At 33.7% G+C, this 19,551-nt stretch overlaps 1 protein-coding gene across 8 annotated transcripts in view; it reads right to left on the reverse strand.

Moving 5' to 3' along the window:
• Positions 1-19,551, reverse strand: part of PPFIA2 (PPFI scaffold protein A2) — a 285,778-nt gene that overhangs the window by 78,052 nt on the left and 188,175 nt on the right. For 6 of the 8 annotated variants that reach the window (XM_031507775.2, XM_021528054.3, XM_021528045.2 and 3 more), the window contains one exon: positions 16,108-16,182. The exons of the other annotated variants lie outside the window; for them this stretch is intronic. In XM_031507775.2, the coding sequence (XP_031363635.1) occupies positions 16,108-16,182 (75 nt within the window). The remainder of the gene's footprint in view (positions 1-16,107; positions 16,183-19,551) is intronic. 8 annotated transcript variants of the gene reach the window in all.

The following is a 19,551-nucleotide window of genomic DNA, read 5'->3' on the forward strand; positions in this document are numbered from 1 at the left end:
CAGCTAAGATTTTGTGCAACATTTATTAAATTAAATTAAATTTAGCTCTAAAACTTATTTTGATGTGAATAATTTAATTTTAATTTTAAACTTACTTTTCCGAATGTGTTTAAGTTATATTTAAGTGCTTATTATAAAGACCATTTGAATCACTCTGGCCAACATTTGAGATTGAAGAGCACCACTTTAAACAATTCTTCCTTAATATAAATGTTGCAAATTGCTATGAGATTCTGATGAGCAGTCTGATTCACTGCTCACTAAAAATTCCAAGTTACAATCCCTGTAGAAGTCATATACTCCTACTGATTTCAGTGCCAAGACCAAGACTTGAAGGCAACATTTCATCCAAGCAATTACAGGAAACCACAAGAGTGGGAATTAAAACTGTCTAAGTCAATCTGTGTCTGGGGGTTGCACAAACACACTGAATATTTTGCGCAAATAAAAGAATTATGGCTGTCTCAATCAGTAATTCAGTATTTGTGGTTTGTTTTCTGAATAGATTAACTCACTTATTTTTCTTTATGGTTCAAATAGTTCTCAAATCAAAACTACTGAAATTATAGCTTCTACCATTAAATTTGCCATCAATTAGTGCTAAAAGATACTTTCAGGTAGATTGAGATACTTCAACACACATATTATACAATTTTGATTGATGTAGTGCAATTACAATAACATTAAAAAAAAGAAAAATCATAGGACATATTAATTGACAGGAATCAATACATCTGGATTTTTCATATAATAATATTTTGTTGATCCATTAGAAAGCAGACATTACTATTCCTTCATTTTGAATTATCACCGGTATCTACACAAATCCTTAACAGCCTTTTAGCTGAATAAGAATACTCTTTAAACACTAGTGCAAAACATTGTCATTTTATCACATATTCGAAGGAGTTTAATTTTTCTTAGCCTCTATGGGTCTTTAGGTACCAAATAAGTAAATAAATAAGAAAAAAATCAATTGTCCCTTTAAGATGACAGGCAAATAAAATAATGCAACATTGTGTATGATTTGGAGGGATTTTCTTGATTTTTTAATGCTTGGGAACAAATACTTTGCCAAAAATCCATCATTGTTAATCATTACAGTTTCAATGATTTTATTACTGTAATGAATGCAGAGCAAATATTTACAGGAACAACAAAGAGTTTGAAGTCTGGCACATTGCAGAAGTTTCAGCTCTTGGGTAGTCAGGTAACAGATCTGAACTGTGAAGAACCACACAGCTAAATTGTTTTCATACTTGTCCTATTCTTGATCTAATGAATATATTAAGGCAGATTTAGTGTTCCTAAAGAAGCATAGAAAGATAAATTTTTGCTTTTTAGTTTGCTGAAGCAGAAGTTTTTAATTGCTATCATACTTATTTTTTATTACTTTTTACTGATTTAATTTCCAATAATGTGCAAATTTTTTGCAAATATGGTAATTTAATCACAGAACCATTTATGTAATTTTTTAAACAGGTTGCCAAAACATGGAAGACAGGTTGATGATCTGGGTGAAGACACAAATGATTAAATTTTTCCTAGGTAGAGTCCAAAACCTCTTAAATTCTAATGATCATTACAATAGCACACAGCAATAATAGGAGTGATCTAGGTAAGAAAATGCAGATAAATATTCTGATAAATATCTATCTTTTCTACTGATGTTTTTATGTTTATGACATCCAGCTTAAAATATCTATGACAAAACATGTCTACAGACAGCTTTCCAACTACCTCCATACTATCTAACCTCTAACATTAAATTCCTAATGGTTTCTATGCTATATTCTTTGTTTTGGAAAGCAAAAGTTAATATCCTTGCAGACGGCATCATAGCTGCTGAAAATAAATCAAAATACCACCACCCTCCCTCTCTCATGGTCCAAGATACATTAACAGAAAATAAATGTGGATAAATATAATTTAGGATTGTTGTACCCAAAACTGGACAATCAACCTAAATAGACACTGAAGTCCAAGTTGTATCTTCTAAAATATTATCAAATACATCACATTTCTGTGCTTATCAGCTTCTGCTTCTGGATCTCAAATGATTGTATTCCATTACTACAATTACAAACATTATTTTCCTATTTAGCACACTTGATCTGGACCACAGTAGCACCTTTCAATGTGACTCTAAACAAGAGTAAAATTTCAAGTATCTCCATAGTTGAGTCCAAATAAAGTCTAAATTTGGCTCTCTGCTTTATTTCCCAAGCTCATTCACCAGAATTGAAAAGTTCCTTTTTTTCTTTCTTGATTGAGAAAAATGAAGCATTGTCAGTTTAAGAACAAAACGTAGACTAACACTTTTTTAGTTGGACCTTTCTAACTTTTGTAGCTTAAGTCCATGAAAACACCACTTAATCTAAAAAGATTCCTTCAGCCTGTTCTCTTCTCACAGGCATACTGATCTTCAACATTCTTCTTGCTTTTGCATGTTAGTTTTATGACTCACAAGGCACATCAAAACCTGAAAGAACTTCCATTGGTTTTGATTCTATCTTCCAGATGTCAAAGGTACTTCAGAACAAGTGGCACAGTTTTAAAAGCCCTACTCTATCATAATAATTCTGAACATAACCTTACACAACTTCTGCCTTTCTGTCTCAACTAACAGATAATTTCAACATTCCCAAAGCCCATTTTTTTTGATTTTAAATTTTTGGTAAATACCTCCACTATACTACCCACATAGATTCCCTCTAAATTAGCAGAATTTGTGTCCATTATCTACAGACACTGTTGAATCATGTTTTTTTAAATGAAGTTGAGATTCAGCAATTCAGACTCAAAATCTGAATGGGTCTCCACTTCCATAAATGGCCAAATCTACGTATCATGCCTATACACTTAATAGCCTGAATCTAGGTATTAAGGGAATATTGATTTCAAATATTAAAATACTGCATAGAACAGAAAACTAATTCATAGGTCAGTAATGATCTGAAGAAGTCTCTCATCAGACACAAAATGAGGCAGGAAAAGCACTACTTTACATGTTTACTTTGGGTATATTGCAAATTAATTATTTTAGAATTATTTGAGAGGTTTAAGATCAGAATCCATTTCTAAACATACAAAATCCTAAATGACCAGGTACTTCGGCTGCTGAAACTTGTTTAGTGGCCATTTTTCTACCTCATTACAGTTTCAGTCTTCAGGCAGTTAAGTGTTCTAGAAATACTTAATTTTTTTTAATACTTATTTTTTTTTTTACTTAATACTTTTTTTTTTTAAAACTTAGCACTTTGTCTTCTCTCCTATTTAATGATGTAACCAAAAAGAATCGGTCAAATTTTCAAGTAGGGCTTTTTTAGCAAAAATTTAACTTTTAGATAAAAGACTGACAACCTCTCAGCTAGGTTTATTTTCTATTTGCCTGGAATTTCAGTGTATTTTATTGCTATTTAAAGGTGAGCTTTCTAGAAACTTTACACAATTAAGTCCTTTAACACCTGTCCTAACATATAAAGAAAAATACTTCTTTATTAAAATTAAAAAATGTGGGAGTTATGAGTAATACATATCTTAAAAATATTTACAAAATGGATTCTCCCTTTTTGAGACTGCTGTTCAGCTTTCATTGTTATGGAGAAATACAAATTACAGTGAAATCATCCTCATGAGGGAGCCTTGGAGATCAGACAATACTAGAAAGTCAGACAGTAATGAAAACAAATCTTGCATGCTTGTGGTTGCACACCGAGCTTCAGCTCTCAGTTACACATCTTTTACACTTTAAGTCTTTGCCTCCTATACTCCAAGTTCTGTCAAAGAAAGCTAAAACCTCTTGCTTCTGCAGCTTCTGGCACATCTTGATTATTTCATTCTTACAATCTTGATGTTGGCACTGCTCTCTGCAATCCTGCTTGTATGGTGGAGAGCACTTTCAGACCCTGCTTTCATGTCACTGAAGCGCACACAATAAATGACAACATGCCAAAATGACTGCAAATGCTCTGAGTCTGCGGCAGATTGCTAATTTTAAACAGAAAACATGACAATCCTAACCCCATGGTCCTTTACTCCTGATGGTCTGCGCTCGTGATGACTATTGACAAGGTGCTAGCTCTCAGTGTTTTATCGGCGCGCCCGTGGCGGTCACTGGCGCTGGTGGCAAGGGCGCTGTGGTCCCGGGGCACTGTGGAGCTCGGCTGGCTGCAGGACCTGCTGCTGCCCGACTGCACCATCACTGAGCCCTGGCCCTGTCTGAACTCAACGTCTGGCTCAGCAGGCATTTTTGTACTTTAAAAGTAGTAATAGACTAACATTTGACTAACAAGGCAGTAGGGTTTATTAGTCTCCCTTGCTTCATTATGAATTCTGCACCAAATTATTACTGTGTATATACCTGTCTTGTGCTATTACAAGTACTCCAGAGCATGCACCATTTATTTCTGTAGGAGCACTTGGGAAACAGGACAGGAGCAATGTAAAGCGATGGTGCAGGTCCTATTGTGAGGAAGAGCACCTGTCAAGATTTTTCACAGATTACCAAGCGCATTTCAGCATGTTCTCTTCAGAAAACCTTATTGAAGTAAACAAAAATGTACTACTTTTAATTTGTCACAAAATTTGTATGAAATACGACACAGTGAAAGAACTCTTTTACAGAGACTAGCACAATAGAAAAACAGTAACAAATATCAATTACATGGTTGAATTATATTGTGTATTTTGACACCTGCTGACTAATTTCTCTTACTTTTCTTTTACTTCCTTACCACGCTCAACAAAATAGTAGCAAAACCATTATTCTTTCATTATTACTCTAATTAAGACCAGCATTCATAATTTCCAGAGTTCATTGGTAGGGTCTGATTTCCAGCTTGTCAGAGCTGAGGATGGATTTGGCAGAGATATTAGAATGTTAATTTCTTTCAACAATATACAAGTTATTGAAACATGTACATGTAGCATGCATGTGTATATTTAATATTTATGTTAACATATACAGATATTTGTACCTCTAAGACTTTATATAGTTGTTCTTAGTACATCAAGCTCTTAGTACATAATTGAAAAGCACCCATTTAACATATATAATTCAGTTTGAAAAATACTGCTCAGTTTGAAAAAGAGTGTTTTGCTATTTACACTGAAAATCTGTTTTCCTCTTTTGGTTACACCAATATATGTCCCTATGAGTAAAAGCACTCTTCCCTAAATGATATTTTGTAGTCTTTGTTGTCACCTAGAGATTTGAGATTGTTTAGGTTTATTTTGACTGGACATGGCTGTTATGAAAACCACTATTTTGCATGAATATCCAGTTTATCACATCTTCCTATACAGTGTATCTGTATTAAAATCACCATCTCTGCTACTGATTGTAGAAAACACAAAAATATAAAACAGATAGGTTATGAGAAATATCCACAAAGGAAATGAACCTTATCCTAGAACTACAATTAAACAATATCAAAGCCATGATCTACATGTACAAACTGAAGAATTTCCAATTTAAGTTTCATTCCCACTCTGTTGAAATTGAATCTCAGTAGTGAGTAACAGTCTGTATTTCAAGTATTTAAAACCAAGTGTATCCATTTAATTTTAGTCAAGATCTCAATACTTTTCAATAACATTCATACTGGTAGTAATTTCCCCCCCTGGGTTTTTCTAGTGAAGATCAAGGATATGGACTTCTCTGATAAAAATTTTCTCTATTTTTTAATTACAAAGGACATTCCTAGCACGTGTAACATCTAAAATAATGTTTTTATTTTAGGATTATTTCAGAGTGTAATCTGACAGCCTTTTCTAATGCAGTGAAATGATACATATGATTTCTTCTTTTTCCTTTTTTTTTGTATGTAACCATATATTCTACATGATTAAAGGTGTTCAAACCACACTCTCCAGGTGCCAAGTTAAGAAAGCAGGTTCATTTTCTATAGATTGAACAAAGTCAAATCCTCTACAGCTCCTCTTATAATAATTTCTCCTATACACTGATGGTCTACATTAGCATTAATGAAGATTATTATTTACCAATGCTGAAATTTCCTAATTGAACCCAAAATATATTTTACAGTTTTGAATTCCAAGTAAAATTATTTCTATATTTATTTATTTTACAGGCATATGCTAGCTCATTGTTTGTAAGGCTTGCTAGTTAATTGAATTATGAATTTGCCGAAAACTCTTATAGCTGCATGCACATTCTAGGCTTGAGATGATCCAATAGGAAAACACAAATGATACATTTTCTGGTTCATATGTTAATGGGAATACTGCTTAATAAATATAAACCTAGCAAAGCTTAATGTTGATTTTATTTATTGACCCATGTCATGAATTTAAATATTTTACACAAATGCAGCATGTAAAATCTATCCATACATTAAAAATTATTATGGAGAGTAATAAGCATAAAAGATACTATGATCTTGTTATACTATTTAAAATCTAATTTGAGAGTTATTAAATGATATTAACAAAATATCTAATATTTTAAAAATTTACAGAAAATTGAATAATCATTCTGAAGAAATTAAGCAAATTTTAAAACAATACATTCATTATTCCAGCAGATTAAAAACAAAGGATAATGGGTATGTTTTTTACATTTTCATCAAGATGGATCTGCTTAAAGATAATTCCCAGTAAAGATTCATTTTGCCTTGTAGTCCTATATTGCAAGTCTAATTTTTGCAATGAAACTATCTTCATCTGCTTGAATGTCTTATTTGACAAGTGTCAAATGACAAACTTCAAATGACCCCAAAGCTGACACAGACAGAAGGATAATCAGCTGTCTTCTGAAACCTGAATTCATACCTCCAGTGCAAGATAAAATAGCATCCATTTCAAAGTTTATGATTCCCAAAATAACAGATCAAAGAGAAATTATATATTCTTTCTGATGTCTCCTGTGAGGCACTCTGTGAACACTGTGGGCAAATTAAATATTAGACATTAAAATTTCCATAGATACACTTTCAACATATAATAGTGACCTCTACAATGCACGTCAGCTAAGCACACCTTTACCCATCCACTACGATCTTTTACTTTAGGAATTTGATATGTTGAAAGTAAGGCATTTGCTAACTAAACCTGATGAAATCAGGTCTGCTGAGAGTTGAATTCCATTGATTTGTTAAGCTCCCTAAACAGATTGCCAAACAGATGACATTAAATCCAAACTGAAATTATCCTGGTGTCTAATCTTGTGCTGACTATGAACAATCCTAAACTAACCATATACAAGTAACCTTCCAATTTCATTAATCTCCTGGAGTTTTCAGGTGTATTGGCAAATGATTGTAAAATATGCTCAACCACACATCTGGCTTGTGTGATCCCTGGGTTTTCTCAGCTTGTATTTCTTTGGCTGCCATGCCAATTCCTCTTTCTCCGTTTTTTCTGCTTTGGGTGAGGAATGTGTGATAAATTAGAGATCCACAAAATCTGCAAACTTGGAGCTTTTCTATTTTGTAATAAAGTAGAGGAGATCTATTTATCAATCTCTGAGGCATCTTCTTCAGCTTCACAGAGCTTTGTCATATATCAATATATTTATTTGCTGTTGTGCAGTAATGTCAGGCATGCTCTGTGATGTCTCTTTGCTGATTAATATAAAACACTGTACAGACCCCCAATATAACTCAAATAACTCAACCTCATGAGATCCAGAAAACTGTCCATACATGCAGATTTATTGCAGAGTTGTTGTATTATTTGATGATGTCCTACGGTTATTTAGGTGCAGGACCCCATGGAGAGCACAGTCACCTCCTTCCCATCTGCAGCCCCAACCTCTCCTCCATTAAGAAACCAGGCATGGAGCTGGGGTGAGGGGACATGTACCCAGTATTTAACTCCCAAGCATGGGTTACAGGTGCTGTCAATGTGATAGGATTCAGAGAGTGTACCAGGATTTGTGCAGGGTCTCAAAACAACAATTGTATGACAGAATGTGCACCTGAACAGATGCCACTACAGCCAGAAGCTGTCAAAAATCAAGTTATGCAATTAGCCAAGTCCATCTATGAATACTTATGAACCATTAACTACTGGATTGCATCCTACTTTTTCTGCTGTAGAAATAACTAACCAGTCATCCCAGCTGAACTAATCTCTATGCATTCAGGTGCAAGAATATTCAGAGTATCAGATGAGCCTGAGTCCTATGAGACACTTTACAGAGCTCCTGTAAAAAGAGTAATTGTTGCTTGCTACATCTATTGCACAGGTCACTGTGTACCTGGGCTTTACAGTAATGCTGTCCGGTCAGCAGTGGCATGAGCCATGGACACCATGAGACAAATTTATACTGTTAAGTGCTACAGAGCAGGAAACATGTTTCAGTATTCTTTTTGCCACAAAATGGCATCCTGCTCCTTTACTGGAGCTCTGTTGGGAGCAATGCAATGCAGTAACAATCATGTGCAATAAAAATGTGCAATACAAGCACTTCAGCATCAAAGTCAAGATGGAATATATTGCTACTAATTGCTACTTAATTGCAATCTAAATTGCAATTAAGATTTGGCCACAGTTTTTAATACATAGAAAAATACAATCTCCTCAAAGGCAAAAGTCAGAAGACTTAGGCCACAAGAATTTAAAAAATGAGAATATAAAATTTAACTGGAAGAATAGTATGAGTAGTTTTAATAGATAGATTTCTTATTTTTACATTATAGTACTAGCACCTAATTTGTTTTCACAATGAGCAATCTATAAAACAAATGCTTTCAAAACACAGACACACAAAAGAATATCCTGGAATAGATTTATACTCATTTTGATAAAGATGCTAATTTTATGGAAAGTTTGTGCTTCAAGATCTGAAGGAAATGAGGAATTTTTTATCTCTAGTCATCATTTATTCAGTGAATCAAGGCATTAAATGACCCAAGGTTCTAATCATGGGGGACCAATGTTTCATTAAATCAAATATTTCTGTCAGACATAAAAATGAAGTAGATTTGAAGAGATTTGCAAAACCTATTTCAAACATCGATCTCACTGCTCTTTTAATGTATATTTAAACAATTGTTCATAGCTGCACAGCAGGTTTTGGGAGAAGAGTAAAGAATGAGGAAGTAGCAAGTCACAGTTTAACGTTGCTTTTTTACCTTTTGCCATGCTCCCTTAAGCATTATTTTACTAAACCTAAATTTTTCTTTTCCTTTAATGCAAATAACAGCTTACAATTGTTTAAGAGCAAAATCTGCACACTCATATTGATACACAGGGATGTGTCATAGCAAAAAAAACAGAGGCTGCAAACAATCTCAGGGTATTTTTAAAATAAGCAGAACAAAAGTCTGCTCTTCAATGATAAATCTGTAACACTGAAATTTACTCTAGTCATACTCTAATTTTATACTTTACATAAAAAATCCCACAAAGAATTTTACAAGTAAATAAAATGAAGAAGTTCTTCTAGTTCTTCCTAGCCATGACACAAAGTTCTGAGGAAAAAAATAAAAATTGCAATGGAGATCCTTAGAAGCTAGAATCTTTCATCTCAGTGCAAGAGTCTGAATCCTTCCTTAGCAGTAAAGCTCTGAAGCAGCTGAATACATTCATACTTGGGATCTTAGAATATTTAGAAAATATAACCAGAAATAACAACTGTCTTTATGACATAACATTCTAAAGACTATAAAAATATATAGAAAGAAATACACATGAGCTAGAAAACATACAATATCAAACATTTTATTAAAACTATTAATCACACTGTCTTTGTGAAGGAATAAAAACCTTCAGTCTTCAGCTACATATTTCCTTAAGTGCTCCAAAAATACGTGAACAGAGACACAAATCCTTTAGAAGACACAAGGTGGTATCTTCTAAAGAACACATAGGAGGCATTGAACTTAGACAAAATGACAATGCAAAATGAGAACATGCCATTGGTATTTTAGGATTTGTTACAGGTGGCCACATGCTAAATGGAGAGGAAAGAGAACACAGCATTTCAGGATCTCTTTTGAAAACACCCTAAGACATTTGAGCAGAAACAAATTTCTGCTCTGCAAACCTGTTTGTGAAGAAGACCAAAGCTGGTGAACTGTATTTAATATATAATTTCTGCATGGCACACACTACACTGTGGTAAACACATAAACTGGCTTAATTCACTGAGATTTTTTATAAAAATACTAATATCTGCAAAATCATTATCTGCTGTCATGCTAGAATTTGTATGTTCTTTTAGTAGCCAAATCTGAAGATTTTTCTTCTGTGGTAGAAGTTTATGGAAGTTGTACTAAGAAACTACTCTTGCAAATGCAGTAGTGAGTTCCACCTCAAATATGTCAATAGAAATTATTCAGTTGCTATCTGGAAAATGCATTGAAATTTTAGACCTATTCTGCTCTATTTTAGTGAAACATGAAATTAGTGAGAAAAGGTTATGGCAATGCTCTCAATATTCACAAAGTATTTTAGTGTTTTTTGTTTTTTTTTTCCTCCGAGAATTCAGATTAGAATTAATTAATAGTTATGAAATAGTTATGGCAACTTAGCTGACTATTTCTTATGCCTAGTTCTTTTTCAATTTGTAAAAAAATTAGGCAATGAAGGTTGTAGTGCTGCTGTATTAAATTTCAACCTCTTCAATTGCCATGCTACACATGCTAATTGAAATGTGCAGAGAAATAAATTAATACTGTAAAGAATGTAGTATAAGAAATAATCACCAAAAAGTCATCATTTTGCATCATTGCCACATTTAAAACTTGAGGGCAACAATAACTTTCTGCAGAGGTAACATTTAATGAGATGGCTAAGGTTAAAGGCAGATTAAAAAGCAATTATATATAGCATTTAAAATTACATTTCAAATCAAGATATTTTTAATTATGTGCAACTTTGCAGCAAAGATATATTTTGCTACATTTACATAGGCACTTAAATTAAAGTTCAGACCACAAAGAATATCTCTTCAGAGTCAGACCTCTGCAAATCTATAGCTTATAAATAAATAAAAAAATAACATGTTGGAGATATTCAGAAAGCAGTAGCTTGTGGTAGCACCATTCTGAGAAAATATGGTGAAAGAAGGTACTATATAGGAAGGTGTTTCAGATTCTTTGCAAAAGAAATGTATGCCTCACATCATCAGAAACAGATACAAGTCCTTTGCCTGGCCTTCAGTAAAAAAAAAAAAATAAAGATCCCTGAATTCCACCCAGTTTCATCCAATGTTTTGATAGCAATAATTTCTAAATTCTGGATTGATGAAATTTTGTGTAAATCATATGTTGAAGAAATGCACATCTATTTTTTCCCAGTAACATATTCCTTTTACAACACTTTTACTCCAAAAATCACTTTGAATTGTATTTACACAGAAAGCCTAAGGCCACCAAGAAACCCCTGCAAAAAAAAATGCCTTAACCTAACTGGAACTGAAAAATCTAGGCATATAAATATGTTTTCATATGCAGCCATAGGTAAAAGGACATACCACATTTAGCTAAGACTTCACTTTGAAATACATATACATATTAACTAGTACAGAATATTTCATTAGCAGTAGCAATATCACAGTCATGTCTCCAGCACCCCTCATGGTCAGAGCCAAAACTGTCCTCAGCTGCAACAATTTTACTGCATTTTTTACTGTGTTCTTGATTTGCCCTGAGCAGCAGAAGGTTGGCAATTAACACAGTATTTGGAAACTCTTTCCTGATTAAGCATATACATTTTATGCTGTCTCTGGTATGGAACATAAAGAATCAGAAATTTCAAACCATCTTCTCTTTTCAGTGATGTAAATAATTTATTAATGCGTTTAAAAATGCTGTAAAATTAGCATAAGAGTACCCTAATGAATAAGCTAACCCATTGTCAGGAAGAAACCTATGGTGAATGTATGCAGTTACCTGAAGCAGTGAGCTATGATCCAAAAGACCTGCAAGACCTCTGAGAGCTCCAGGAGTTAAATTTAGCTTCAAACTCAAGCAAACTTTTGCAGAAGCAATTGTAACAATGAGGCTTTAGAATGAAGCCTGAGTGTTTTAAAATATAATCTATGTGTCAGTTGACAGAAGCAATATAATGTTATTTGGCTTTTGGAAATAATATTGGCAATTGGAACAAATGCTGAGGAAAAACATATGGTAGTATAGTGATACATACAGTAATATCAGTAGTTTCTGCAATTTCATATTCTGCAGTCCCAATGTTTTCTGAGTTCCTAAAGTTCCATTTATTCCTTTGAGGTAATAAATGTAAGTAAGGCTATATTTTTCATGCCACAGTTTCTACTAATGAGGAAAAATGGAAAAGCCAGCATTTTAACTGAGAACAAAATAGGGTTTTGGAATGCCACTTATCATATAATTCTTATTAACACAAGAAGATATTGCAAGGGATGGCTAATTGTTTAAAATGCACAGGAGAAAATTTATGGGCAAATTAAGCACAGCTATTAAAAAAATAATTCCAGTATTGTACTAATTATGTACAATGCCTGATTTTATAAAAAAAAAAAAGTTGGAAAAATTCTTTCAAGATTGTTTGGTATGTCCTCTTTTTAACTATTTGTTGAAGGCTCTTGGAAATACGGAGATCTGTTAATGGAAATTGCAGCAGTTGTCATTTAACACTGCACATTGCTGCAGAAATGGATTTAAAGCTGCTACTATGGGTCCTGGTCTATAATCTATGTAGTCGTGAGCTGTGGAAGCTGATAGCACTTGGGTTCCTGGGAACATATGGCACTAATGACTAACCTTGGTGTGTTGTTTGCATGTGTGTAGTTCAGCATAGCTTTAACAAAGATTCACATTTGTAGCAGTAATAGGAGTATCTCTAAAGCACTAGAACAAAAGTAGTTATCTTGTCAGTATCTTCAACATTGAAGTTAATTCCCCTTAAGATCATGAATGACAAAACTGTGAAGATAAATTCACTTCTCTTGCCAATGAGACTCATTTTTCTCAAATTGGTGTATAAGAAGGAACCTAGTTAGCAGATTGTTGTTCAATTTTGCAAATATTCATACACTCACTGAAAAACCTTACATTTCCCTTGGAAAATATTCATAGAATAATATAACACTATTATACCACTAAGCTTTGTTACTGGGTGTCCACTTGCAGCTTGTCCAATTGCTAACAGCAAATTATAACCCTCAGCAATAAAACTATTTGGAGAGACCATAGGTTATATGGAAGAAGATGAGAACCAGCAAAATTTTAAAAGCACCTAAGGAGTAGGCAAATATAGCTGTGTTTTACAGTAGTTTTAATTAAAAACAGAAGGGAAATTTCTCAAAAAAATTGTTAACAGTATCTTCTACTCATCTAGTCTACAACTAGATGATGAGCAGGACATTTCTTAGTTGTGAACAGTTGAGTAGTAATGGCTTTGAGTGTAAGCAGAAATTAAAAAAATGCAGGATGAATATGGAATTATATTACTGCAGTTATTTTGCCCCTGTCTGCACAAAAACTCACTAACAGCAATTCAGTTTGCTACAATGTACAATGTCCCCCTCCACAATCACTAATCAGTTGCAGCAAAATAAAATATATAAAATATAATCTTTTCCCCTAGGAAAAGATATATTTAAAGAATTTTTAATCCACTCTTTAATAATATATAAGCTTTAATAAAATATAAACTCATAAAATAAAACTCCTTCTCTATTGTCCTTGTGTACCTATATACAAACATTAGCTACACAAACTACATAAGCTGAGTTCCCCCAACAGGTCCAAATGCCCACCCCAATTGCTCTGGAGTTTAGAGTTCAAGGTGTGTTACAATTGCCTATCCAATATTAAGTGCTTTGCAAGACTCTGTTAGCAAGTAGAGCTGACATCATCTTTGCCAGTTACAGACTATTTCACTCCCTTTGTTATGTATGTATATGCCACAACGACTGTTAATGAGAGCTTAGTTACTGCTAATGATGGAAAACTGCAGTTGTTCTCTCCCAGTTTTTGGCCTATTTTAATATAAGAACATTTTCAATAAATACTCAGGAGTGTCTGCAGTTTCTCACTGTTGCAGTGTCAGAGCCACAACCACAAGCTTTCAAAAGAGGGAATATCTTTACATACACATTTCTGCTACTTTTTATCTGCTACTTCTCATATATTTAAACATAATTTTAAAGTAATTTGATAATTTACAATCATCATTTTATGTTTAGATATAATCCTGAATATAATACACTCTTAGAATATGTATGAGAAAATGGATATGAAAGAAAATACTAATTCTCATGGGAGAACAGGCATCAGGACAGGACTACAGAAATAACTGAAAACTATATATTCAATTCCTCTAGAAACCCAGCCCACTTATTTTCATATACAGTACAATAAATTTTTAAAGTGCTTTATTGCTTGTGTATTCACTGTGGTATTTAGCATAAAACTAGACTTAAATACTGCAGTGCTCCAATTAATTTTGACTTACTCAAATGATTAATTGTGTAAAAAATTATCTGAACTCTTGTTCAAATGCATAACTGTTTGAAAATAATCTGCCTGTTCTCTTCCACATCTCTTCTCATTTCTTTTTTCATTATTATTTAATTGAATTTCAGCTTTAACAGTCCCTCAAAGGAAACTGGAATAACAATATTCAGAATGTGTTAATGGTCACGTTATGCTTGATTGATTCATGTCCTTCTAAAAGTCTTCAGCGTCATGTAGACACAAATGTTTAACATTTCCAAGGATTTGGGGCAAGAAAAGCTGTGGAAGTCCTATTTCAATTTAATTTCATTGTGCATGCTTTTATTCCTTACTGTCTAAAAAGTTTCACTAAATTTTTAAAATTCCAAATAGCAAAGCAATTCTCTAAAGACCTGGTCCTATGCCCAGTGAAGTGAACTTGGATTTAATTGGATGATGAGCAGGAGGGATTGGAGGAATGCAATGCATCTCAGTTGGCTTGACTGACCAGAATGACTGCTTGCTATTTAATAAATGCTAGCGCAAATAACAGAACACATAGTGTAACATAGTGGAACTATGTTATTTTAAACACAATCTTTCTGAATCCTTCTGAAAGAAGAACCTTATTTTTTCATAAAGTGTAGATATTTCAGAGAGCTAAGGGATGAATAAAACATATTAATAGGTTTACAGTTTATCATACTTATAAAAAAGAAGTACTAATATCTTAATTGAAGATCCTGCTTTTAAGAAGTAAATTTAAGAAACTACCTTTTCCAGTCTAAATTAGTTAAAAATCCTTTAGGAGTCTCTACTTTATCACACATTATTCTGATTTACGGCTATTCCACTTTTCCAGAATTGCTTGATACAATTTAAGTTTTTCTGTGGCTTCTTTCAGTTATCATCTGAACTCTCAATAAAATGGCACCACAAAATGGCCATAACCCAAAATAGTTTTAATTTAACTTGCTTATCTGGCTTATTTTTAACAGTGTTTAAAGCACATGTCAGGTGGGTTCAGAACATGAGGAAAATGGTAAAGTCACCAGCTGACTTAATTTTTTACATTATCTGGCCTCAAAATCACCTCTCTAGGGTGCAAACTTTCTTTCTGCATGTGTGTAGTATACACCCTTTCAAACAAAAGAGAACAGTCTGCAAACAGGAAAGAATCTCTCTTGTCCAAGCTCACCATAGTTACATGGCACCATAGTTCACCATGATACACTGCCGTTAAAAGGGAAGAGACAAACCTACATTTCACAGTCATCCATAATCCTTCCTTCATCAATGTTAATATTTATATAACCAGTACATATCCATGTGTTTTGCTTAATTTTATAGTAAAATGGAAATTCAGGTTATTGAATTCTTTATAGTGTCTGAATATTTGCTGGTTCACTCCTTTTTCAAGTCCAATGAGAAAATTGGGAATTTGTTTCTAGCTCTTGGATTTTGGTTTGCTCGCAAAGGAAGAGAAGGAGGAAATAAATTGGTAAACAGAAGGTTGTATTAATCTTACAATGACCTTAAAGAAGCCTCACTGAGAAGGTTACTCAGAATGTAATTTTTCTTCAGTTTTTGTTTCATTTTTAATTTGTCTGTTGGGGTTTTTTTCCTAACAGTTTTGAAGAAAGTGACAGGGAACACATGGGACAGAGTATTAGAGAAATTTAATCTCAAAAGGGGAGAAAGTATTTTATGTTACCTCCTGGTTAGCAGCAGCTAGTTCTTCTTCCAGTGCAGAGACTCTTTCTAAAGAAACCCTCAGTCGTTCCCTTACCTAGAAGAAAAATCAAAATATGTGCAGTAACGTAATTTCTATTAGTCTTTAAAGATTATATAATCTGCCATATGCTCTACTGTATGCCCTGCCACTCCATTTGCAGACGTGTGTTGCACCCTTTCATGGGACATATTGTGTAGCAAACATTTAAACCTAACTACAGGAAAACATAAGCCATTAAAATAGATGTCAAACTTTAAATGCCACACTGCTGTTTCACAGTCTGCCTGTAGTTTTATGGAATACACAGCAAATGAAAATATTTTAATACCACATTAGGCATAAAAATAAAACTTGCATAAACATATTTTACAAAGGATAAAGAAAAAAACATTTTCAGATGTTTTAAGTTCACTCCATGGAAGATAAGTAATCTGTTTATAGTAACTGAATGCAATAAATTAATTGAAAAATAACTTGTAGCATTGCCTTCAGGCCAATATACTAGAGATCTTTTATATCATCATGCATTTGTTTCAGTTTTGCAGAAAGTCATAAACAATGTATACTCTCATAAGCAGGAAATTCCTCTGTGTTTGCACCAGTTTCATAAATAACCTATTCTGCTCCAAGGATGATTATAATCTCAATTATTATTATTACCAGTGTTCTAATTATTGATAATTATTGATTATTAATACTTAATACTAAATTAATACTACATGTGTCTGAAGACACAATAACAGCTGATTTGAGTGCTCTGGCTCAGTGTCAGCTCGTGCAGCTCATGCAACCTAAGCCAGCAATGTAGCTGCAGTCTCCCAGTGCAACCAAAGGCAAATAGACCTGAAGTGACCTCCAGTGTTGTGTGTGACTCTCTCTCCTGACTGTTAAGGGACACTGTGACTATCCTAATCTACAGAACTTCATTAGGCACCTCACAGTAAATGAGTTTATAACCTGGCTAATCAGACAACACTTAAGATATACTCCTTTACATGTTCCAGCTACGCCGCAGCAATGCTGTTCCAGCTGCTGGTGCACAGATGTTTATGGCTATCAGCAATGTTTGTTGGGTAAGGTAGCATACTCTATTAGACCAAGAGATGTAGCTGGAAAATAAAGCAAAACAAAACCAATCTTTCATTTACGAAGAAACACGACACATTTTCATCCTTAACAAATACTACCCTAAAAAAGTTGTATATGTACTAATGCTTTCATATTTTTTGCAGTGATAGCTCTTAGTCTAATAAATATCACCGTTCCTTGCACACTTCATTTTCATTTACTACTGATAGGAATAAGATTTTGCAAACAGATCACTATATCCCAAGAATGGCTTAGACTTTAGTAGATGAAAATTAGTTAGCAAGACTGTAATACAGCACATGAATTTGACTTTAAAACTGGCTAAATCTAAAGATGACAATTTAAAAATAAAACTATTTACCCTTTCTAACAAATGCAAATATAGTTTTTATGCAGTACTTTGAGGCTTTTCCTCTTTACATAGTTTATTTAAAACAACTAGGGAGAGGTGTAGACCTATCTTCAAGAGGGCTGATTTTGACTCCTCTAACCACAATGGGAGCTGGTACGTAACAGCTTCTTAACAAAAAAACCTCAGGTAAGTTAAAAAAAAAAACCTGGAAAAATTACAATCATGTTTCTGGCTTCAATCCCTTTGGCTGTAAGCTCTGCCTTGGGACAAGATGACTGAGAGAAAATTCACAAGCAGGCAGTTGTTAAAGTCAAAATGAAATACAATGAGTTGTCAACTTTAATTGAATTTTCTTCTGAAACCTCCATGTATTCAAGCCCAAGTGTTTTGTAAAGGAGAACGTAGTTTAAAAAAATACAATATAATATGTCTAACATTGACATTCACTTTCAATGGTGCTAGAACTTGCAAAACAACTAGGCCAGATTCCTGAGGATGTCACAGCTCTAGAAGGAGCTGGAATCAGAATTATCCTTAAACTTTACAACCTGTAGGACTGTAGAAATGAATCCTAGTGGGTTTTACACAGTCACTTAGAGCTTGTAAACTCCTTCTAAAAAACAGGCAACTCTGGAGACACAATTTTTACATGGCACTTCAGCCAAACTTGGTAGAAAATTGATGTTTCTATTCTCACTATCAAGCTATTATATTCCAATACATTTCTTTTCATTCTTGGCCTATTGTCAGTGACAACACTGAACATTACCAGTGTAATGTTGACAGAGCAACAGTTGGAAGTTGTTTCCTTTGTCCTGCCTTGCCTTATCTTACCTTGCCTTCCTCCCATGTACATTGTTAATACACTGCCTTTCTTTTATAATGACCTAACCAAAATTGCAGTCTGATGGCTTCAATTTGTTCTCTGAATCTAACAGTTGCTAAAGGAACTGAAAACAACTCTGCCTTGGCACAGAAAGTCTTCTTCCCTTTCATCTGACCATTGAACAACAAATCCAGATTCACATTTGCCATAGTGACATTGGAATGGCTGCAAATAATTCTTCATTTTCAACCCAAATAACAGCCAAAAAATCTTTGATTCTATTAATAAAAAAATAAATATTTACATCAGCACTCTGATCTGGAGGAGAAATCTGCTCTGGTTTATAACTCAGAATCTGTAACATTATTTCTCATTTTACATTTCTTTCTCGGCCATAAAAAAATGTATTGCAAAGCATTTTTATTGGATTCCATCTTAAAATTTATGTTTACAGCAAAAAAACAAATCCCAAACAGAACCATCCTCATTTCTGAGAGATGCAGGAAAGGTTGTTGTTCTGGGTCACTACATCGTTAAAGAAAAAGAAACTGGAACAAATGCAAACTATTTTTATCTGACCATTTTTGTTTGGGTTTTTTCTCAAATTATGAATGCCAATTAGTGGTTGGCATACTGTTTTCTATTTTCTGGAAGTGACAGTAAGTGAGTAACTATAGTTTATAAGAATTATCTTAGTGAGATCATGTGTATCACTTCAAAAGTTACTCTGCTTAAATTTCATATGATTCTTCAACGTGTTTCTATTTTCTTGGGCACACGATAGAGCTGTACTAAATAAGGCTTCAAAAAGTAAGTGTAATCAGATGTCAACTTATCCAACAGAAATGCTATAATAAACACTTTTAAAGGATGAATATCTGGAGAATGGAAGGCTCTAGGGAGAACTTATAGCACCTCCCAGTTTCTAAAGGAGCTTACAAGTGAACTGGAGAGAGACATTTAAAAGGGCAGGTAGTGACAGGACAAGGTGGAAGGGATTTAACCTGAAAGAGGAGAGATTTAAATTAGATATTAGAAAGACTTTTTTTACTTTGAATGTGGTGAGTCACTGGAACAGGCTGCCCAGAGGAGCTGTGGATGTTCCATCCCTGGAAGTTTTCAAGGCCTGTTTGGATAGGGCCTAGAGCAACATGGT

This window comes from Lonchura striata, chromosome 5 (genome assembly GCF_046129695.1).
Source record: "Lonchura striata isolate bLonStr1 chromosome 5, bLonStr1.mat, whole genome shotgun sequence".
Classification (NCBI taxonomy): Eukaryota; Metazoa; Chordata; class Aves; order Passeriformes; family Estrildidae; genus Lonchura; species Lonchura striata.